This window comes from Scyliorhinus canicula, chromosome 6 (genome assembly GCF_902713615.1).
Source record: "Scyliorhinus canicula chromosome 6, sScyCan1.1, whole genome shotgun sequence".
Lineage (NCBI taxonomy): Eukaryota > Metazoa > Chordata > Chondrichthyes > Carcharhiniformes > Scyliorhinidae > Scyliorhinus > Scyliorhinus canicula.
The window spans coordinates 7,754,705-7,779,514 of NC_052151.1; the positions used below are offsets into that span (position 1 = coordinate 7,754,705).

Below are 24,810 nucleotides of genomic sequence, written 5' to 3' on the forward strand. Positions count from 1 at the left end.
ATGAGCCTGTTGGGGAGGTTTAGGACGTTCTCAACATATAAGTTAAAAGTAGGGAGAAACAAAGTGTTCCCGGTGAACGAGTTGGGTTGGCGAGCCAATCAAGCGGGGATGCCATTTAAGGTGGCATGAGACAGGTTTAGAACCTGGGGATTCAGGTAGCAAGGGAATGGGTGGCGCTACATAAATTAAATTTAACAAAACTGGAGGAGTATTTTTAGGGCGGATCTGAAGAGGTGGGACACGCTTGGAGGGTCCAAGTGGTGAAGATGAACATTCTGCCAAGGTTCCTGTTCATATTCCAGACACTTCTGATCTTTGTACCAAAGTCCTTTTTTTGAAAACTGGATATGATTATCTCAGACTTTGTGTGGGCAGGGAAGGTGTCAAGGATTAACAATGATGTGGAGATGCCGGCGTTGGACTGGGGTGAGCACAGTAAGAAGTCTTACAACACCAGGTTAAAGTCCAACAGGTTTGTTTCAAACACGAGCTTTCGGAGCACGGCTCCTTCTTCACCTGAAGAAGGAGCCGTGCTCCGAAAGCTCGTGTTTGAAACAAACCTGTTGGACTTTAACCTGGTGTTGTAAGACTTCTTACAAGGATTAACAAGACACTGTTACAAAGACAGAGGCAGAAGGGATGGTTGGTGTTGCCGAACCTGCTACATTATTACTGGGCGGCGAATGTGAAGAAGTTGAGGCGGTGATGGGAAGGAGAAGGGGCAGAATGGGTTAGGATGGAGGAAGAATCCTGTAGGGGGTCCAGCTTGAGGGTTATGGTGACGGCAGCATTGCCAATGGTGCCAAGGAAATACTCAGAGCCAGGTGGTGCAGTCCATGGTAAAGGTCTGGAACCAGCTGAGGAGGCACTTTAGGATAGAGGGGATGTCAGTGTTAACACTATTCTGCGGAAATCCCGGTTTTGATCCGGGATGGATAGATGGCATGTACATGAAGTTGAGAGAAGTGTGGCTGGTTGAGGTGAGGGATCTGAACCTGGAAGAAGGGTTTTCTAGCATGGAGGAACTGAAGGAGAGGGTAGAGCTCCAGAAAGGAAGTGAGTTTAGGTACCTGCAGGTAAGGGATTTTGCATGGATAGTTTGGAAAGAGTTCCCCAGGTGGCCGAGGTACATCCCTTTGGAGAGACTGCTGCTTCTGGATGTGTAAGGGGAGGGCAGGATCAGAGACATAGACAAGTGTGTGGGTGAGCAGGGAGGTGAGCAGGTGGTGTTGTTGAAAACTCACCACTATTCTTAGAACTCCCCCTATACCAAAAAAGGTCGATATTCTGAATGGTGAACAGGGATTCTCACTCCCTGACTCCGATGCATGCTCGGTGTGTGCTATTCAGGTCAAACTATATTTTCAAGTTATCTCCCGGTATAACCCATACCTTCACCGAAAATTTCATCTACTTACCACTTAGTAGCATTGATCCTGGATCCCGCTAAGTAAGTAAAGTAGACTTAGGAATAACCACTGTTTCAGGCTAAATTAAGTTATTTTATTAATATATTTTTTCTTTTAAAAGCTGCAATCACTTTCTTTACAGAAATTTGAAAAGATCTTACTTCTGGATCCTTCTGGTTGGTTGAAGGGACCTTCAGGCCCACCTTGACAATCAGTCTTTAAAGTCTGGTCTTCTTTAGATGTATTCGCTGGTTAGCTCAGTTGCTATGTCTTGTCGATCGCATGTACTGAGCAATGAGAGCTGGCTCTGCTGGCGGTCTCTGAGCTGACTCTGCCTCCTTTTTAAATTCTAGTCTTCCTTAGATGTATTAGCTGTTTTAGCTCGGCTGCTATGTCTTATCATTCCCATGTCCGAGCTGACTGTAAGCTGACTCTGCTTGCTTCTCTTGTTCCTTCCCTGCTTCTCTCTGAGTTCTGGTCGTTCCTGCTCTGGTCTCTGCGTTTATATTCTCTTTCTAACAGTTATTAAGTTTTTATGACTTAAAAGGTACCTTTAATCTAAATTTTTCTAACACGACTAAGTATTCATTTTGACATGACCTCACCTCTCAGGTCTCTGATTACTTTGTTTCCTTTGTGATGTTCAAAGTTCCTTTGTTATATTCAAAAATGCTTTGGTTTCAAGAAGTGTTACTTTTAATTCCTGTCATTTCTATAGTTTTAATCTCAAATTGTGTCCTCAGCTCATAATTTTGACTTTGATTTTGGCTTTAAATTATGTTTCTCGTAGACTGATAGTCTCCAATTTCCTTTAATTTACCTGGTGTAAACAGAATTTCACACCTAGAATTGTCACCAAATTCAACTGAACCTAATCCTTTCCTTTCCAGCTGCCTACTAAGAGAGTTAATTTCAATGAAAGTGTGAAACATTGCTTTTATCGTAATGCTAAAAATCCACTTGGTTATAACTTGAAAGGTTTACATTTATCACTTAGCTCAACTGAAATCCTCATCCATGCTTTTCCAGATGCTTACTAAGATAGTTAATTTAAATAAAGGTGTGAACCATTGTTTTTAGCTTCATCCAAAAATCCTGTGTTTGTTTGGGAGAAGGAATCTGCATTTTATAATCCTGCTCTTTGCAGTTGCTGTTAACCCTTCGTGGGATCTTTCCCTGGATCCTCTCATGTTTCTCTCAGACCAGATATTGCCAGACTTCCATGTTTCAAATGACACATCTTTCCATATTTTCAATTACAGTGGTGAAGATTTTTTTTTTACAAATTTAGAATTTTTTTTCCAATTCAGGGGCAATTTAGCATGGCCAATCCACCTGACCTGAGAAGCCGCGCATGCGCAATTGCGAAAAAGGCCACAGTACAGGAACAGCGATATGAGCATGCGCAAACGCCCACTTAAAGGGGAAAGATCCCAAAACACAAAAAAAAAATTTAAAGCCGTAAAACAAGATTCTTTCACCTGGAATGACAGCACAATGCCTGAAATTCAACCAGTAGCTGAAAGTAACCTCCGCAGAACCCTGCAACAAGCCTTTAGCACCGCCCAAAGAGATGATAATGCAGGTAGGAATTATACAATAAATGGTAGAACGCTGAGGAGTATTGACAGGCAGAGAGATCTGGACCACCAATCACTGAAAGTGGCAACGCAGGTGGATAAGATAGTCAAGAAGGCATATGGCACGCTTGCCTTCATCGGTCGGGGCATTGAGTATAAAACTTGGCAAGTTATGCTGCAGATAGGGCAGCACGGTGGCGCAGTGAGTTAGCCCTGCAACCTCATGGTGTCGAGGTCCCAGGTTCGATCCCGGCTCAGGGTCACTGACCGTGTGGAGTTTGCACATTCTCCCCGTGTCTGCGTGGGTTTTGCCCCCACAACCCAAAGATGTGTAGAGTAAGTGGATTGGCCACGCTAAATTGCCCCTTAATTGGAAAAAATGAATTGGGTACTCTAAATTTATTTTAAAAAGTTATGCTGTAGATGTACAGAACATTAGTTCGGCCACACTTGGAATATTGCGTACAATTCTGGTCGCCATACCACCAGATGGACATGGAGACTTTGGAGAGGGTACACAAGAGATTTAACAGGATGTTGCCTGGTCTGGAGGATATTAGCTGTGTGGAGAGGTTGGATATTTTTACTGGAACGACAGACGTTCAGGAGCGACCTGATAGAGGTTTACAAAATTATGAGTGGCATGGATAGAGTGGATAGTCAGGCTTTTATTCGGGATGGAAAAGTCAATTACTAGGGGGCATAGATTTAAGGTTTGAGGGGCAAAATTTAGAGGAGTTGCGCGAGGCAAGTTTTTGCACAGAGGGTGGTGAGTGCCTGGAATGCGCTGCCAGGGCATTGGTGGAAGCAGATACAAGAGTGATATTTAAGAAGCATTTTGACATATACATGAATAGGATGGGAATAGATGGATACGGACCTCGGCAGTGCAGAAGACTTTAGTTTAGACAGGCATCATGATTGACGTAAACTTGGAGGGCTGAAGGGCCTGTTCCTGTACTGTACTGTTCTTTGTATTCTTTGTATTGAATACCTTATCTATCTCAATCGCCATTTCTTTTCAGACTTTAGGATGAATTCCATCAGGATCTGGGCTCTTGTCAACTCGCATCTCCAACAATTAACTCAGTATCACTTCTCTACATTCCATTTCCTGGTATATAGATGTTTCTCAGATGTGCCTTGCATCCTCGATAGTGAAGACTAATGTGAAATATATGTTCATTTAACTCATCATCCATCTTTGTTTTCCATGATCAATTTTCTTTCCATAGGACCAACGGTCACCCTATTAACTTTTCTTTTGTAGACATTTATAAAAACTCTTCCTAACTTCATCCTTGGTTGCTCCTTCTATTTTGTCCAATCTTCTGACTGGCCACCTGTCTTTGCATTTTTATATACTTTGTCTTTAAGTTTGTTACTACCTCAAACCTTTCTAGTTAATTATGGATGGAGTGTCCAGCCCTTGGATATTTTCTTACTTGTTGGACTCCGCTCTCCCTCAAACAGGATATAAAATTCAACTATATTATAACCGTTGCTACCTGGGGAAGCTTTAACGATTTGATTATTAATTACGTTCACCTTGCTGCACAATATCAGGTCAAGTTTACCCTGTTCTCTGGTTGACTCTAAAGCATGCTGTTTGAAGAATCGACCCTGGAAACATTCTGTGAAGTCCTTATCTAGGCTACATTTGCTAATCTGACTTTGCATTTCTTAATGCAGATTAAATCTCACATGATTATTGCTGTGTCTTTCTGAAAATCTCCAATTATTTCTTCCATTATGTTCCACCCCACCATGTAATAACCATTGTGAGGTATGTAAACAACTTGCACAAGTAACTTCTTGCCTTTGCTATTATTCATCTCCACTCAAACTGTTTCCACATCCTGGGTTCTGGATGCTGGGTTTACGTTGTCCCTCTATATTATGATAATACCACCATTAACTTACAGAGGCACCCCTCCACCTTATGCTTACTTCCCGTCCTTCCTTAATATTCTGTACCCTTTAATATCTATGTCCCAACCATGTCCTCCTGCAACCATGGACATGTGTCAATGGCCTCAACGCGCTTGATTTGGTGTCGGAACAAGGCCGTTGAATCTTGCGAGAGGCCTCTCACGAGATTTGTGATGCTCAAAGAAGAAATGTTGAATCTCGCGAGACATCGTGACCTGGATCTCACTCTCGTTGGGGCCCGGGATTCACCAACCCCACCTGGGAGACCGCGCGATGACCTGTACAGTACTGGTCCATACCAATGTGGACCAGTTGTAACAGCACCTCGGGAGGTCTCCCAGGCCATTGATCGGGGACAGGGCAGGGTGGCACCCTGGCACTCTCTCAGGCATGCAGGCACCTTGGGTGGTATTCTCCCATACCCAACGGGGCGGGGGTGTCCTGGCGGGACGGAATGACATGAAGTAATCTGGCGTCGGGCCACCCCAAAGGTGCGGAATCTTTCAGGGGCTATGCCCGCCCCAGAGTGGTTGGCGCCCCGCTGGCCAGCACGGAAGGTGCTTGGCGCCACCGGCGCCGAAGGGACTCCGCCGGCCGGCGTGTGTTGGCACATGCGCGGGAGCGCCAGCGCCTGCTGGCATCATCCCCGCGCATGCGCAGAGGGAATCGCTTCCTCACCGGGAATGGTGGAGGACCATGGCCTCCGGTGTGGAACAATAGAGTGCCCCCATGGCACAGGCCCACCCGCGGACCCGTGGGCCCCGACCTCGGGCCAGGCCACCGTGGGGGCATCTCTCGGGGCCAGATACCCCACGACTCCCCAGGAACCCCGGAACCCGCCCGCGCCGCCAGGTCTCGCCGGTAAATGACCTACTCTGATTTACGCCGGCAGGACCGGCAACAGACTTCAGCCCATCGCGGGCCGGAGAATTCGGGCCGCCCTGCGCCCATTGAGTCGCGCCGTACCCCGTCATTCTCCCAGGCCAGCGGTGCGACTCACACCGGGCCAGTGTTTGCGGGGTGGGAGAATTGGGAGGACGGCGATGCCGGGATTCACGCTGACCCCCAGTGATTCTCCTACCCGGCGGGGGGGGTCGGAGAATCCCGCCCTTTGTCACTGCCATCCTGGCACCTTTGCACTGTCACCCATGCATGCTGGCAGTAACACCCTGGCACTTCCAGGGTGCCCAGGTGGCACTACCAGGCTGGCACGGGGTACCAGGTTGGCACTGCCAAGGACTGGGGCCTGAGGGGGTAGGTCATATCCGTGAAAGGGGGGTGAGGGGGAGTACAAAGAGTTGGGAGGTTGTGGAGGGCAGTATTAAGGGGTCTTAGAAATGTTGGATGGTGGGCTCCTGAAAGGGGGGGGGGGTCGAAAAGGGGAGCGCCTCAATGATCCTCGAGTGGGATGTCCTCCCTTAGAATGGGGGGTGGAGAATAAAGCCCATGCCTAAATTGCCCATGGGTGGGGGATGTGGGGGACCCTGAAGTGCAGTAGTGCAGTTAGAGATCGGAGCATCCTTTTAAAATGGCACCCCCGGTCTCTGAGCAGCCGGTCTCACCGACGGATTCAGGGCGCAATTTGATGGAAATAGTTTGAAGTGTAATTTCGGGCGCAAATAGGGAACATGACCCCTATTTAACAACAATTACTGCCGTTAATGATCCCCCACAAGCTTCACGGTGGAACCAGCTGATACGCCTGAAACGCACCCGGTAGTTACCCGCCAACAAGGGAGAGCTGCTCTCACCTCCACAGCATATCACTGCGCTTTTTCCCCAGCACACCCTGACACCCACCAGCACAACCCCTCAATGCACAGGCTCACACATGTTACCTGCCATAGACCTCCCTGATGCATCAAGCATTCAGCAAACAATTCCCTCTCTCTGTCACCGGAGAAGAAGTTGACCCGTAATAGTCGGGAAAGGACCCAGTCAGGTGACGGGTTTCCGGACATCAGGGGGTGGGAGAGTTTTTCCCCATGTGTGGAGTGTGAAGGCATATTTACAAGAATATATACATAAAAACTAAGCTATTTACATGGGAAGGTGTCTAGTGCAGATGAACAGTATGCAAGAAAATAGTAACGAGAGCAACATTATATACAAACCAGTGAAGTGATCAAACAAAGCAACAAAACAATTCAGAGAGTCCATCAATTCGAAAAGTTCATAAATTTAGTCTCTGAGGTGGGCGACGAATTCTGGTTGACCAAAGGAGCATTTGGCCCTGTTGAGGCGGAGGCCATGCTCATGTATCTGTCTGAAGATGCGTTGGAGGCGATTAACGTGCTCCTGTGGGGTGGTGGGCCAGATGATTATGTCATAGACGCGAACGCCTTCAATACCTTCCATCATCTGTTCCATAATCCTATGGAACACTTCTGATGCAGAGATGATCCCAAACGGCATCCTGTTGTCGCAATATCTTCAAAAGGGGATATTAAACGGACAGAGCTTCCTGCTGGATTCGTCAAGCTGGATCTGCCAGAATCCCTTTGAGGTGTCTAGCTTGGTAAAGAACTTGGCGCGTGCCATCTCACAGGTGAGCTCTTCGCGCTTGGGAATGGGATAGTGCTCTCTATTGCAGTTGAGGTCCTTGGGATCAATGCATATTCTCAGTTCGCTGGAAGGTTTTTTTACACATACCATGGAGCTGACCCAGTCAGTCGGTTCCATGACTCTGGAAATCACTCCTGGAGGTCCTGCAGCTGCTGCTTGAGGCGGTCCTTGAGGGGTGCTGGGACCCTGCGAGGTGTGTGCACCACAGGCGTGGCATTCGGTTTCAATAAGATCTCATTAGGTGTATGGGAGTGTGCCCATGCCCTCGAAAACATTGTGCTATTGGTTAATAATGGTGCCGCGTTGCGCCCTAAAATCAGTGTCCTGAGAGGCAGACTTGTCAGCAGGAGAGAGGGAGTGAACCTGCTGGACCAGGTTCAACAGCTAGCATGCCTGCGCACCAAACAGGGAGGCCTTAGAGGATCCCACTATTTCAAAGGAAAGGATGGCTTTAAGTAACCTGTGCGCCACTTCAAGTTGGCATGAGCCACTGGCAGCAATAGCATTGCCATTATGATCTAACAGCTGGCAGGCTGATGGCAGGATAGTTGGCTTGACAAGGAGGCTTTGGAGGTCAGACCGCGCAATGAGATTGACGGAGGCGCCGGTGTCCAGGCTGAATCGGATTCGGGATCGGTTGACCGTGAGGGTGGCGCACCACTCATCGTCTGGATCAATGCTATATACTGGTAGAGGCTGGTCTTTTTGCTTCGGGGGCACCCTGTGTTTGGTAATGATACCGACTCGAAAAGGTGCCTTTGGGTCCTTGGTGTCAATGTCAGGCAGCAGGTCAGAATCGGGTTCGGTGACCGTGGGTTGGATGGTGCGGACATCCATGCGTAGCTATTTGGAGCGACGAGAGTTGGCAGGCTGAGCAGACCTGCATAAAGCAGCATAGTGGCCAAGTTTGCCACATTGTAGGCAGCGTCGGGATTTTGCAGGACATTGCCGCTTTAAGTGGGCGGAGCCACAGTTGCCGCACGTTGTAGCGTCAGTACGCTCATTGCGCCACAGCGCACGTGTGGTGTGGTCGTACGTGGTGCGCGCCTGCGCAGTGCGATCATCGGCGTCGCCGTTCCCCCGTTCAGTGCGCGCATGCGCGGGAGGCCGTAAAAAGCGTGCGAAATGGCCGCCCTCATCCAGGCTGAGGCCCTGGAATTGCTTGATTGCTTGTACCCGTTCTGTCTCGTGGGGACCTTGCCGCGCCGTTTCAGCCGCTTGGATGTATGAATTAGTGGTGTCGATGGCAATCGCTAGGGTGAGCTGCTTAACCTTGAGGAGCTGCTGGCGTCGGGGGTCCGACTGAACACCGAAAACGATCTGGTCGTGTATCATGGAGTCAGAGTTGGACCCGTAATTACTGGACTGCGCAAGGCTGCGGAGGTGGGTGAGAAAGGATTCGAAAGGTTCATCCTTACCCTGGAAACGCTGTTGGAAGACATAGCACTCAAAACTTTCATTTACCTCGATGTCGCAGTGACTGTCAAATTTGAGGAGGACCGTCTTAAATTTTGATTTGTCTTCACCATCAGCAAAGGTAAGAGAGTTGAAGACGTGGATGGCGTGGTCCCCGGCCGTGGAGAGGAAGAGAGCGATCTTATAGAACAGTACAGCACAGAACAGGCCCTTCGGCCCTCGATGTTGTGCCGAGCCATGATCACCCTACTCAAACCCACGTATCCACCCTATACCCGTAACCCAACAACCCCCCCCCCCCCTTACTTTTTAGAACACTACGGGCAATTTAGCCTGGCCAATCCACCTAACCCGCACATCTTTGGACTGTGGGAGGAAACCGGAGCACCCGGAGGAAACCCACGCACACACGGGGAGGACGTGCAGACTCCGCACAGACAGTGACCCAGCCGGGAATCGAACCTGGGACCCTGAAACTGTGAAGCATTTATGCTAACCACCATGCTACCGTCTGAAGCAGCTTCCAGGTCTGTGGCTTCAAGGTAAAGCTGGAAGCATTGTTTGAAGATCTTCCAGTTGCCCCCTAGGTTACCGGTGATGTGGAGTGGTGGTGGAGGGCAGGCGTTGTCCATTTTGCAGGATGGCTGTACGCTGGTCAAAGGCAGATCACTTGCAGGTAGGTCTAATGAGTTCTAACATCACATACTGATACCATGATGTGTTGGGTACTTTGGATCTGTGGAGACTGCGTTTACCTCAGCAGTAACACATACACGCTACCAACACTTGAAATAGTACAACTCTATTTTATTAAGTTAGAAACTGTTGAACATACTTTCACTGTGGGTCGACACTATGTTAGATTAAACTGAAGACCTATGCCTATCCTAACCAGTCTATACTCTCAGCGCATGGTAAAGATCTGTGCTACAAGCTGTGAACTCTGTCCTTCTTAGAGGCTGCATCCCGAATGAGCGGGAAAACTATTGCCCTCTGTCTTTCTAGTGAGTGTGCTCTAACTGGTGATTGGCTGCGGTATTGTGTGTGTTGATTGGTCTTGCTGTGTGTCAATCAGTGTGTGTCTGCACCATGATGTACTGGTGTGTATATTATGAAATCGTGCACACAGCAGAGAGGCGCCAGGACCTGCAGAGCGAGATGGCGCAGAGGCCTCTGGACCACACTCCAGGTGCCCCTCTTCTCCTTCCGGGAGGAGGAAGTGCTGGAGGCCGACTCGGTGTCTGCCTCTAGAGAGACAACAGCATTCACCACCTCAAACGAATTCCCCCTCCTGACAGTAGCGCGTCTTAAAGTCAGCGGGCATAACAGGGTCCAGTGACACCGGTAAGTTGGCCAAGACCCCCTGTCTGCAGCACTCCCCCAGCAAAAGGCCTCCACCTCTGATGTACACCCAGGGGACACACCTCGACGCAACGGCAGAGCACCGAAGATTGAGAATCACTGAGTGGGCACTGGGGGGCACTGCAGGAGGGTGGGAACATTGTTCATAGCTGGAGACAATGGGGGTTTTGAATGCTCACTGTTAAAACATGTTACACCGGATACATTAATCTTCACAATGTGCCAACCTGCATCCTCACCCAAGTTGCCCTCTGCTCCTCCCAACCACTTCTCCCCAGGCACAATGGTCCGACAGCAAGAGTCCCCGATGCAGACACCATGCAGGTGATGGGTGTGAGTGCGCTGTCAGCAGAAAGACAGAAGTCAGACATTTGGCATAGACTGTGGAGCACCAGAATGTACCTCAAAGCAGGTCACCATCACTCTCCTTCCTTGTACATTGACCCGCTGATAGTGCCAACAAAGGCCCATCACTAATGTTACACAGACCCGTGGAGAATGGAACAGCGTAGTCGGGGACGGGGAGGATTGGGGAATGAGGGGAAATGGGTAGGAGGGAGGGGATGGCGGTGTGAATGGACAACGGGGAGGGTATGATTGTGGGGTGTTGGGGGGATAAGGGGCGAACAGACGGATGGACAAAGCCTCGTCCTACAAGAAGGGGATGAGGATGAGGGCCACCCTGGCCTTCCAGGCATGCCGGATCCTCTCCAGCACCTGTTCTCCTTCCTCCAGCTGCTCCTGCCGGTCCTCCATAGATTCGTCCTCCATCCCCATCTGATCCAGATCCTCCTCAGATGAGGCAGCATATCCCTCCTCCAGCACATCGCCCCACTCCTGTGCCAGATTGTGGAGGGCACAGCAGACCACCACAAAGCAAGAGACCCAGGCATTGGAAGGTCCAGGCATCGGAACCACATTTTTAGCTGTCTGATGCATCACTCAATGACAGCATGGATGGCAACATGCATGGGTTTCCTCCGGTTTCCTCCCACAGTCCAAAGATGTGCAGGTTAGTTGGATTGGCCATGCTAAATTGCCCTTAGTATCCAAAAAAGGTTAAGTGGGGCAACTGGGTTATGGGGATATGGTGGGCTTAAGTAGTGTGCTCTTTCCAAGAGCCGGTGCAGACTCGATGGGCTGGATGGCCTCTTTTAGCACTGTAAATTCTATGATTCTATGAAACGTGGGCCTTGTTATACAGGGTCACCGTATTGTTCTCCGACGTCCTGCACCACTAGCTAGGGCCTCAGCGGTACCTCTTGTCGTGTTAGGGGCTGTTTAGCACAGGGCTAAATCGCTGGCTTTGAAAGCAGACCAAGGCAGGCCAGCAGCACAGTTCAATTCCCGTAACAGCCTCCCTGAACAGGCGCCGGAATGTGTCACAGTTTGATTGGAGGCAATAACAGTCGTCTGAGACATGGTGTGTGCAGCCATGGGAATGCACTTGAGAATATTTTGTTTATTAAATGGTCAATAGTAACAGAGATTCAGAAGTCCACTTTGCAAACCACTAATCACACTAACCCTGAAAAAACAAGGAAACGTCACCGTTCCATATTGGTACCAATACAAAGCTATATCAGCTCATTATCAATAAAAAAAACAAACACAGTGTAATGACCTCCAATTAGCATTATTGGTTGGCCAATTAGAGTATGAGCTCCCTCAATGATAGCTCATTGAGGGGGCCCATATAAGCACCTGTGTAGGCTTTGTGATCCAGTCTTAAGTTGACTGGAATGCTAGCAACACTGTTGTATATAGTTATTGGCAATAAATATTGGTGTGGTGACGGGACTCCTGTGGATTATTACACACAGGGTATCAATCTCGTAGATTCCTCAACAGAAACGGAGGATAAGGCACAGAACTTTGTCGTAAAAATGATCTAACAATCAATGTGTTACTTGTTCACGTATCAATGCAATTCTCCTTCCAGGTAACCGCAGCCTGTACAGGCCCTCCCACACATACATACATAGAATTTACAGTGCAGAAGGAGGCCATTCGGCCCATCGAGTCTGCACCGGCCCTTGGAAAGAGTACTCTATTTAAGCCACGCCTCCACCCTTTCCCCGTAACCCAGTGATCCCACCAAACCTTTTTTGGACACTTAAGGGGCAATTTAGTACAGCCAATCCACCTAACCTGCACATCTTTAGATTGTGGGAGGAAACTGGAGCACCCGGAGGAAACCCCCGGAGACACGGGGAGAAAATGCAAACTTCACACACAGCCATCCGAGGCCGGCATTGAACCTGGGTCCCTGAGCTGTGAGGCAGCAGTGTTAATCACTGATCTCACCGGAACCTCATCCTGGCATCCATCTACTTGACTGACGTTCAAGGTGCAGTTGAACATCCTTGGCTTCCATCTTGTTTAACCCGCTGTGCCAATCCAGTTACATGCAGCACTCACCACACCAGCATCAAAAGCATCAGCAATTTGAGAAAGCATTTCTTCAACGTCATCAGGGAGCTCAACTGGATCAATGTTATGCACCAGGTCCCGACTCCTACATCCCCCTGAGCCCAGTGTTCCAGGACCCAGGTAAAACAAATTGTCCTTCTTTCTGGCTACAGAAAAGGAAGGAAATAGCAACTGCAACCTCCAGGCATTTGAATCCACCAGCAGGAGCAAGCAGCAAACACAACCTGCAGCTGTGAAATGCTCTCATAACTAACAAGGCTAATTACTCATTAGCAATAGCCTTCAGATGTGAAGGTAGAGGCTGTTCACAGTCAAAGTGAATGACATAGAAGCTAAGAAAATAGGAGCAGGAGGAGGCCACACAGCCCTTTGAGCCTGCTCTGTCATTCATTATGATCATGGCTGATCATCCAAGTCAATAACCTAATCCTGCTTTCCCCAGTATCGTTTGATTCCCTTGTAGTATATAGTACCCCAAGTATTATATCTAATTGCTTTTTGAAAAAATACACGGTGGATCCTCTGTTTCAGAAACTTAAGTGTTGATGCCGAGATTGAATAGGTGGTGTTCTACAACAGGAAAATTTGTGTCGTTCCTGGAGTAATTCATCAACTGTAAATGGGTTACCTTCGGCGCCATGTGGAACACGACCGATTCCAATCAAAAACCGTGTGCGATTTTCCGGAGTCGGGATTGACACTTGAGAGGCTGACAAGCTGCAGTCACACATAAGCATTCCACTCCCCACACGCAATTATCCCAGCCAACAAGGTGGCAGCAATAAGAGCGACATCCCGTTTCACCGATGCAGGACTGGAGACATTGCTGGACGCAGTGGAGGAGAGGTGGGCCACCGTGTAACGTGGGATGGGGAGAAGATTACCATCTGCCTTTGTTCACCGGGCCTGGGTGCAGGTGGGCGAGGTCGTGAGCGCTGTGGGCAACACTGCCAGGAAGAGACTGCACAACGCCCTCAGGGCGGCTAGGGTGAGTAGCCTGCACTGTTCCCCGGCACTAACGCCCGACCCACACACCCATAACCCTCCTTGCCACCCCCTCCCCTGTTTTTGAAAATTCACCACTATACTTAGAATTCCCCCTATACCAAAAAGGGCCGATATTCTAAATGGTGAACAGGGATTCTCACTCATGCAGGTTTCGGTGGGTGCTATTCAGGTCAAACTATATTTTCAAGTTATCCCCCCAATATAACCCCTATCTTCACCGAAGATTTTATCTACTTACCACTTAGTAGCATCGATTTCCTGAGTCCTGCATTGCTAAGTAAGTAAAGTAGAATTTAGGAATAACCACTGTTTCAGGTTAAATTAAGTTATTTTATTATTATATTTTTTTCTTTTAAAAGCTGCAATCACTTTCTTTACAGAAAGGTGAAAAGATCTTGCTTCTGGATCCTTCTGGTTGGTTGAAGGGACCTTCAGGCCCAACTTGACAATCAGTCTTCTTTTTAAAATCTGTTCTTCTTTAGATGTATTCGCTGGTGAGCTTGGTTGCTGTGTCCTATCCTTCCCATGTACCGAGCTGTGAGAGCTGGCTCTGCTGGCTGTCCCATTTCTTCGGGTTTATATTCTCTTTCGAACAGTTATTAAGTTTTAACAACTTTATTGTGAATTAGCTTATTTCACTTTAATTGTAAAAAGCATCTTTGATCTAAACATTCTAATACAACTAAATATTCATTTTGGGCATAACCTCACCTCTCAGATCTGATTACATTGTCCTTTGTGATGTTCAAAGTTCCTTTGTGATATTCAAAAATGCTTTGGTTTCAAGAGGTGTTACTTTTAATTCCTGTCATTTCAATAGTTTTGTTTTCCAATTGTCCCCAGCTCATAAATTTGCCTTTGATTTTGACTTTAAATTAAGTTTTTCGTAGACAGGTTGTCTCCAATTTTCTTTAATTTACCTGATATTAGCAAAATTTCACACTTAGAATTGACACCAAATTCAACTGAACCTAGTCCTTTCCTTTCCAGTTGTGTACTAAGAGAGTTAATTTCAATGAAGGTGTGAAACATTGCTTTTAGCTGTATGCTAAAATCCACTTGGTTATAACTTGAAAGACCTGCCTGTTTTAAACATTCGTCACTTAATTCAATTGAAATCTTCATCCATGCTTTTCCAGATGCTTCCTAAGATAGTTACTTTCAATGAAGGTGTGAGCCATTGTTTTTAGCTTCATACACAAATCCTGTGTATTTGCTAAGCCTGCTTGAGAGAAAGAATCTGCATTTTATAATACTGCTCTTTGCAGCTGGTATTGACCTTTTGTGGGATATTTCCCTGTATCCTCTCATTTTTCTCTCCGACCAGATATTGCCAGACTTCCATGTTTCAAATGACACATCTTTCCATATTTTCAATTACAACCACCAACACGAGGGCAACTGAACCCCCACCCTGCACCACATGCCAGCACACATACCGACCGCTATTGCCGGATGCCCTGGCCACAATGGCCACCAGCTACCCACCCCCTATATTGCATGCATATGACTGTCTAACACTGCGCGTTGTGCATTTTCTGTCTGTTTCCCCCAACCCGCAGGAGAAGACGGCCCACAACTGCTGGGAGAGGGAGAAGGCCAGAAGACAAATGCTGGACCTGCGACCCCTCACTGTAGCAGAGCAGTGGGCACTGGACCTGATCAGTGGCCCAGGGAGAGGGCAGTCACCGAGGCGGAGGTTTGTATCGGGCGAGCAAGTGAGACTCCGCTGAGTTGCAGTTCCCCATGGTATGTGTGGCACCACCCCCAATCTAACACCCACCACCACCCATCACACCATTCCCTCTCACCACTCACACACACCACCTCCCCATCAGCACAAACTACCACCAGCAACACACCTCCCCCCCCCCTTCCACTACCACCCCCACGCCACTCCCTTCCACCAGCACCTCCACACCACCACTCCACCACCACCTGCCAACCCATCTCCCGATCAAGTCATGCGTCTTCTCTTGTGTCTTGCAGGAACTCCTGGTGATGAGGTGCCCTCCCACCCCCGACCCCAGCACAATCACAGCCCTAGAATGAAAGCAGCAAGGAGGAAGAGGATACGAACAACGCTGGGAGCCCTCGATCCACCAGAGCACCAGTTCGGGGAAGATACTGACTTTCCGTCACATTTGTCTCAAACACCCTCCACCATCCCAGAGACACTCACCTCAGTTGGGCATGTTAGTGAAGAGGCTCCTGGGGCACTATCTCGTGCAAATCACATATGTGCTGAGGTACATCAGGTGGAGGTAGGAGACCCTGAGGGAGCGCATGTTCAGATGGAAGCCTGACAGGGTCTAGCTGCCATCCGGAAGGGTTTTGGGCTTCTGGAAAGGGTGGTCCCATCTGTAGTGGAGATGCAGTCTCCGATCCAGGAACTACATGAGGGGGTGACGGCAACCATCCAGTGCTTGCAGGTGCAGTTGGAGGCGTCCATCTGCCTTTAGGAGGTGGTGCCGACCATCCGTGCCACCCAGGCTAATACTGCATGGGTGGTGTCTGCTGTGGAGGCCTTGGGGTGAGGTTTTCAACCATAGGCCAGGACTTCCAAGGCCTGGAGCACTCTGTGTGGGTGGGTGGTGACGCAGGCCCAGGATGGGATTGCCTTATCAGAGGCAGCCATGTATCAAGGCCATCTGAACATTACAACGTGATCCAGTCACAGTAGGCCATGGCTGAGGGTGGCGGAATTTCACGTGCACTGGGCACAGAGCACAGACCCAGAGGGAGATTGCGCAGTCACTTCCTGATGTGGCACAGAGTCAGAAGGTGGTGGCACAGTTAAAGTATGATGTGGTGCTGTCCCAGAGGGCGGTGATCCACTCTTTCTGCTCCATGGCCGCGAGTATTGAGGCCCTGGTTGAGTTGGATGCGGACGTCCGTGGCCCCTCCTGCAGGGGCTACTGTGGGCGTTGCCCTTGAGTGGGCTGCGTGCTGCCATGCCGGCGGCCGGTTGGAGAGTTGGTGGCGTGGAGGCTGGGCTGTGGGGTGGTGGGCTGGTGTCACTCTGCACAACCACAGGCCACAGTGGGCAGTCAGTGGAGTCTGCAGCAAGATGGCTGGGTGGCCCCTGCAATGGTGTTCCATGCCTGGATGGTTACGAGACCCTATGGTCCATCCCCTGGTCACACCCCGTTGCCCCCCTTCCCCCTCCCCCTACTAGCATGCCAGATGTTCCCCCTCCCCAGCCAGCCCAGTGGCAGGTCTTACAGCCCACGGTTATGTCTCTGCATGTCCTACCTCCTCTCTCCCTCATTGCTCATGCTGCCTGTTTCCCGATTTTTGAAACCGCAAGTGAAACTCGCCATCAAGCCTGCTAATGATATGCGAACAACGTTTACTGTACGTACAGAGTAGAACTCATTGATGCTGCTGTCGACGCACATGAGCATGTCATTCTGGCGTGTGTCCGGTGCCCGGTAATTTTGGCTTCACGACCGATTCTCTGCCCAATCGCGTTTTGCGATTCCGTTGTAGGGTAATGGAGAATCCCCTCCCCTCAGCTACTTCCTGTGGTAACGAGTTCCACAGGCTTACCACTCTTTTGTGAAGAAATTTCTCCTCATCTCTATCTTAAATGGTCTACCCCGTATTCTCAGACTGTGACCCCTGGTTCTGGACACACCCACCATTTTCCCTGCCTAATAGTAACGTAAATGTTATTAATACGTTATGAATAAAACATGATTAATTTGGATGTATATTTTCTTTAATATGCATACAATCTTAAATATGAGGTACCCCTCATTCCTCTGAACTCCAGTGAATACAATCCTAACCAATTCAATATCTCCTCATATGTAAGTCCTGCCAGCGATCAGTCTGGTAAACTTCGTTGCACTCCCTCTAGAGCAAGAACATCCTTCCTCAGAAAAGGAGACTGACATTGCACACAATATTCCACATATGGCCTGACCAAGGCTCTGTATGATTACAGCAAGACATCCCTGCTCCTGAACTCAAATCCTGTTGCAATGAAGACCAGCATACCGTTTGCCTTCTTTACCGCTTACTTTACCTTCACTGACTGATGTACGAGGACACCGAGGTCTCCTTGCACATTTCCCTCTCCTAATTTATGACCATCAAGATAATAGTCTGCTTTTTCATTTTGCTACTTGTTAAAGTGACCTTCAGCAGAGCCACAAAGAGGGTTCTCTCCTGGAAGTTTTTGGCAGAACAGACCAGCAGCAGCTGTAGTTGTCCTGATATACACAATATTGGAATTGATATATGGCCTATAGAGGCCTCGCAGTGATTCAACCCCATGCCCTCGCAGCCTTAGGGTGACCCCCGACCTATGATGTTCAACCCCTGACCAGCCTGCCCCCTCTGAGGGTCCCCCCCCCCCCCCCCCCCCCCCACACACCCAGCACTGGGCAGCTCCTCTAGTGCCGTTCGGGTACATGCCGGGGAATGGCTATGGCTACTCACCTTTGCAGCTCCCCTCAGCAGCCATTACCTTGGCAGGCAAATTGCACTTAACTGTTTTCCACACCTCAGTCTTTTAGGTGTAACCTTTAGATAGATAGGTTCTTGATTAATAAGGGGATCAGGGGTTATGGAGAGAAGGCAGGAGAATGGGGATGATAAAATATCAGCCATAATTGAATGGCGGAGCAGATTCGATGGGTCGAGTGGCCTAATTCTGCTCCTGTGTACTATGGTCTTAGAGCAGGCAGCGCTTTCTCCAAATAGAACATAGAACAGTACAGCACAGTTGTAGTAATCCACGGGAGGCAGGAGTTCCATCACCACACCAATATTTATTTACAATAACGATATTACAGGAGCAGCTACAAACAGTGCTGCTAGCAGTCCAGTCAACTTAAGACTGGCTCACAAAGCCTACACAGGTGATTATATGGGCCCCCTCAATGAGCTATCATTGAGGGAGCTCATACTCCAATTGGCCAACCAATAAAGCCAATTGGAGTTCATTACAACAGTCCAGGCCCTTCAGCTCACGATATTGTGCCAACCATTTATCCTTATCTAAGATCAATATAACCTCCACCCCTTCAATGTACTGCTGTCCATGTGCCTGTCCAAGAGTTGCCTAAATGTCCCTAATTACTCTGATTCCACCACTCTCTGTGTCAGGAATCGACCTCTGACATCTCCCCTATACCTTCTTCCAATCACCTTAAAATGATGTCCCCTCGTGACAGCCATTTCCGCCCTGGGGAAAAGTCTCTGGCTCCACTCTATCCATGCCTTTCACCACCTTCTACACCTCTATCAAGTCACCTCTCTTCCTTATTTTCTCCAGTGATATAAGCCCTAGCTCCCTCAAACTTTCTACATAAGACATGCTCTCCAGTCCAGGCAGCATCCTGATAAATCTCTGCACACTCTCCAAAGAATCCCCATCCTTCCTATAATGAGACGACCAGAACTGGACACAATATTCCATGTGTGGTCTAACCAGGGTTTTATAAAGTTGCAGCTAAACCTCGTGGATCTTAAACTTAATCCCCCTATTAATGAAAGCCAACACACCATACGCCTTCTTAACAACCCTATCAACCTGGATGGCAGCTTTGAGGGATCTATGTACATGGCTCCCAAGATCCCTCTGTTCCTCCATACTTCCAAGAAGCCTGCCTTAATCCTGTATTCAGCATTCTTTGAACTTCCAAAATGAATCACTTCACATTTATCAAGGTTGAACTCCATCTGCCACTTCTCAGCCCAGCTCTGCATCCTGTCAATGTCCTATTGTAACCTGCAACAGCCCTCAACACCATCTACAAATCCACCAACCTTCGTGTCATCGGCAAACTTGCTAACCCACCCTTCCACTTCCTCATCCAAGTCATTTATAAAAACTACAAAGAGCAGAACAGATCCCTGCGTGACACCACTGGTCACCGATCTCCAGCCGGAATACTTTCCATCCACTACCACTTGCTGTCTTCTTTCGGCCAGCCAATTGTGTATCCAGAAAGCCAAACTTCCCTGTATCCCCTGCCCCCTAACTTTCTGAATGAGCCTACTATGGGGAACATTATCAGATCTTGTTAACTTTGCAGAGAATTGAGTGGAAACAATGTATTAACTAACTAATTGGGGAGAAAATCTGTGGCAATGCCATTTTGAATTCATGAGCTTTTTAGAAAACAGTAATTGCGTGTGATTATATGATACACAGTTGAGTTGTGGAAAGGTTTTCATCATTAATATTTTGTTGTTGACAGTTCCAACCTTTTGATGATTTCTTTTCGAAAGGAGGCACACACTCAATTGTGTTCTTTTATCAAGAAGCTGAACCACCTGTAATAGGTAAATGTTATGAATGAAACATGATTAATTTGGATGTATATTCTTTTTAATATGCACACAATCTTAAATATAACCTCTAATTAGCTACTGTTTTTAATAAGATTATCAGATTTTATTAAATTTAGTTTTATACATGATGGGATTTTATTGAATGATCATCTGGTTGCTCCTTCATTTCCATAAACCCATGGCTACCGGATGCACCACAATGAAAACAAACAATTGAGCACAGTGCTAATGTGAATTCTATATAAATTGAGTGTCTACTCATCGTTAGCTGGTGGGGGCGTTAACTGGGGATTTGATCCTGCGAAAGGAGCCCATTGAAATTGTAGTTTTGAGGTCCGCATTTGCAATGGATATCACAAAATAAAGGCCAGTGTGCTATGCCTATAAAACGGACTATAATGTTGTAGGTTGTAAAATTGCATGGGATGCTTTAGGTCAGCTCTTAGGCTGTCCAGTATTTCTAACAGACACAAGAACTCAACTAATACAGCAAAGGTAAGAGCCCATTGGATCCAAGGAAAATTGTCAGTTTGGATCCAAAATTGGCTGAGTGGCAGGAAGCAGAGGGTGATGGTCGAGGGGTGTTTTTCCGACTGGAAGCCTGTGTCCAGTGGGGTCCTGCAGAGATCAGTGTTGGGGCCCTTTCTGTTTGTGGTTCAAATAAATGATTTTGATATGAATGTCGGAGTGTTGAGCAGTAGTTTGCCGATGATACAAAAATTGAGCGGGAGGTAAATAGGAGGATAGCCTTCGAATACAGGAGGATATAGACGGGCTGGTCAGATGGGCTGATCACTACCAAATGGAATTCAATTCAGATAAATGTGAGCTAATGTACTTGAGCAGGACAAACAATTGAAGACAAACATGCTAAACGGCAGGGCCCTTGGAAGGACTGAGGATCAGAGGGATCTTGGTGTGCATGTACACCCTTAAGGCAGGTGGATACAGTGATTATGAAGGTATATGAAAAATGAAATGAAATGAAAATCGCATATTGTCACGAGTAGGCTTCAATGAAGTTACTGTGAAAAGCCCCTAGTCGCCACATCCAGGCGCCTGTCCAGGGTGGCTGGTACGGGATGTACACTTGATGTGGAGATGCCAGCGTTGGAATGGGGTGAGCACAGTTAGAAGTCCTACAACACCAGGTTAAAGTCCAACAGGCTTGTTTCAAATCACTGGCTTTCGGAGCACTGCTCCTTCCTCAGGCGAATCACATGAGTACACATGAGTATGGCCTCAACCGGGACGTTGGATTCATGTCGCATTACATTCACCCCCACCATCTGGCCTGGGCTTGCAAAATCCTACCAACTGTCCTGGCTTGAGACAGTTCACTCCTCTTTAACCTGGGGTTACCCCTATCTCTGGATCTGTAAAGACTTAATTAACTGGAAGCTTTGGAACGGGTGCAGAGGAGATTTACCAGGATGTTGCCTGGTATGGAGGGAAAATCTTATGAGGAAAGGCTGATGGACTTGAGGTTGTTTTCGTTAGAGAGAAGAAGGTTAAGAGGTGACTTAATAGAGGTATACAAAATGATCAGAGGGTTAGATAGGGTGGACAGCGAGAGCCTTCTCCCGCGGATGGAGGTGGCTAGCACGAGGGGACATAGCCTTAAATTGAGGGGTAATAGATATAGGACAGAGGTCAGAGGTGGGTTTTTTACGCAAAGAGTGGTGAGGCCGTGGAATGCCCTACCTGCAACAGTAGTGAACTCGCCAACATTGAGGGCATTTAAAAATTTATTGGATAAGCATATGGATGATAAGGGCATAGTGTAGGTTAGATGGCCTTTAGTTTTTTTTTCCAGGTCGGTGCAACATCAAGGGCCGAAGGGCCTGTACTGCGCTGTATCGTTCTATGTAAACTGCAAATGCTCACATTCAAAGCATTGTCTTGCATCTTTGACTTTGTCTCTATATATGTTTCTGGAACATACCTCTTCATTCACCTGAGGAAGGAGCAGTGCTCTGAAAGCTAGTAATTTGAAACAAACCTATTGGACTTTAACCTGGTGTTGTAAGCCTTCTTCGTGGCTGGTTTAGCACAGGGCTAAATCGCTGGCTTTGAAAGCAGACCAAGGCGGGCCAGCAGCACGGTTCAATTTCCGTACCAGCGTCCCCGCACAGGCACCAGGATGTGACAACAAGGGGCTTTTCACAGTAACTTAATTTGAAGCTTACTTGTGACAATAAGCGATTTTCATTTCATTCATTACAGAGTTTAAAAGCAGGGAGGTTATGCTGGAAGTTGGTCAGGCCACAGCTAGAGTATTGCATGTAGTTTTGGAATCCACGTTATAAGTGTCTTCAGGATCCTTAAGGGGGAGGGTGATCAGCCAGAAGTCGTGGTGCACATTGGGACCAACAATGTAGGTAGGAAAAGGGGTGTGGATGTAATAAACGAGTTTAGGGCGTTATGTTGCTCGTTATGCTTTCCCTTAATTTGCTCTGTTTTAATAACCTTTGCTCTAGAGTCGCCAGGTATCTTTCTGATACCACCACGAAGTTCAAGGCCAAGTACTGATCAATAACTCAATACACCAGTTAGTAAGTTTGAAATCAATACACATTTATTTACACACAGTCAATTATTACTCATGCATAAACTCTACTCGCTAAACTACCACTACTACTAAAAGCCTATACTTAGCTTGTGCTGAATGCTCTTTTTAAAGCATCCACGGCATCTGTATGCTGCGGAAGCCATTCCCAAGGTGCTTTTTTCTTAAGAAGGTCAGATAGGAGCGCTGCTTTAGTGGCGAAACCGTCGATATGGTTTCGGCAGTAGCCAACCAGTCCTAAAAATGACCGGAGGGCTGAGACGTTGTGGGAAAGGGGCAATTTGACAATCAAGTCAATCCTTTTATGCTCGATCACGCGTTTACCATGTGTGATAATTGTTCCCAAATATATCACCTTTTCTTCCAAAATCTGGGCCTTTTTGGGTTGATCTTACATCCGATTTCTTTCAGGAGTGCTAGGAGTTCTGCTAGAAACGAGATGAGCTCTGCCTTTGTGTCTGTCTGCAGTAACAGGTCGTCTACATACTGGACCCGACATTCGGGGCGGGAACATTTAGCTAGTCCATTTGCCAGCTGTCTGTGGAAAATGGAGGGGGAGTTGTGGAATACTTGTGGAAGGCATGTCCACGTGTATTGCTGCCCTTTAAAAGTGAAGGCAAATTTATACTGCACGCTTTAGCCAATGGAATGGACCAGAGGCCGTTGCTAATGTCCAAAACCGTAAAGAACCGTGAATGGAGTCCCTGCTTGAGCATGGTCTCGGGACTTGTGGCTACAGTGGGGGCTGCTGCTGGGGTCACTTTATTGAGTTCCCGGTAATCAATGGTCAGTCGCGATGATCCATCAGGTTTTCTAACTGGCCAAATCGGAGCATTATTAGCGGAGGCTACTGTTCTCAGAATGCCCTGTTCCAATAAGTTGTCTATAACCTTTGAGATTTCTCCCTCTGCTTCCTGGGGAAATCCGTACTGTTTCTGGGGTCTAGGGTCAGGACCTGTAATCTGCACTGAGCCAGCCATTCTGCCACAGTCATGCAGAACTGCCCTAACCTGTTTGTCTGAACTAATTGTCCTTGTATCAAACCAGTATTCGCCTACTGTGCTAATCCTATTAGCATAATCTCCTACTGTGAGCATGGCAGGGGCTCTTGCTGTTTTTGACATTCTCCAGACATATTTGTTTACTGGATCGAATGAAAGGGAGTAGGCGCTCATCAAGTCAATTCCCAAAATGTGTTCTGCTGTGTGGGGTAGATCAACTAAAACTATGGGGTATTGGTCGTTATATTGCCGATTTGAATGGATACAGGAGCTGTGATGTGTCCCTGCTGTGAGTGGCCTGTGAAGCCACTGAGGGTGATGGTGTCTGTAGTGGGCCACGTGTCCTTCTGAAACATGGTGGAGGAATTAAGTGTGGGACAATTTCTGTGTCCCAAAGAAATTCAACGGGCTTGTCCCGTACTTTTGCTGCAACGACCGGTCGGCCGGACTTATCCCAAAGGGTGTCGCAGGCCCAAGTTGGGGAGCCCGAACACCATCAGTCTGTGCCATTCATGTCTCCCTGGTCTGAACGAGCGCTTACACTGTGAATAGGCTTTGTCCTATTCGTATTTAGGGTGCCTGTCTGTTGGGCTCTCTGTGCTTTCTGTGGGGCGTTGCACTCTCGTGCAAAGTGTCCTAATTGACCACAGTTGTAACACTCCTGTGATTTGGGCTGGGGTGGGCTGTTTCTACCCTCATTTATCCATGCGGGGTTCTGGTGCGTTTTTACTGCATGCATGTCCGCATCTGCCTGCTCTTCATCAGGTTTCCAAAATGTGGTTTTATTGTGTATGGATTGCTCCCAAGCGCGGGACAACCTTTTTAAAACCAATTTCTCGTTGTGGGCCTCATCTGAGGGGTCATAATTTGCACAAGCTCTCTGTCCTGCCTCTGTTGCATGTGAGATCAAGATTCAAGTCCATTTTGCCATGAGGACAAATGAGCGCGGGCTAATTCTCCGAAAACTGCAGTGAAATGAATCCACAAGCGTCCAGCAAACGCTGTGGGGTGCTCGGTCTTCTTTTGCCTGCATCTATTCAGGCCTTCTACCGGGTCTCCTCGGTTATAGCCGATTGCATCAAGGATCGCTGTGTGCATCTCTGCTAGGGTGCCTCCTCCTACATTCTGTGGGTCGGGATGGGCTGCTACTACGGAAGGGTCTGGGCTCAAAACTGTGAGGTTCACCTTCTCTCGCTCGTCCAGGCCGTACATAGTGGCCTGTTGTT

The 24,810-nt window shown here is 48.0% G+C and overlaps 1 protein-coding gene across 1 annotated transcript in view; it reads left to right on the top strand.

The window, feature by feature from the left end:
* Positions 1-24,810, top strand: part of LOC119966923 (dynein heavy chain 8, axonemal-like) — a 1,786,259-nt gene that overhangs the window by 126,020 nt on the left and 1,635,429 nt on the right. The window contains exon 4 of the mRNA XM_038798881.1: positions 19,921-20,005. Coding sequence (XP_038654809.1) covers positions 19,921-20,005 — 85 coding nt within the window. The remainder of the gene's footprint in view (positions 1-19,920; positions 20,006-24,810) is intronic.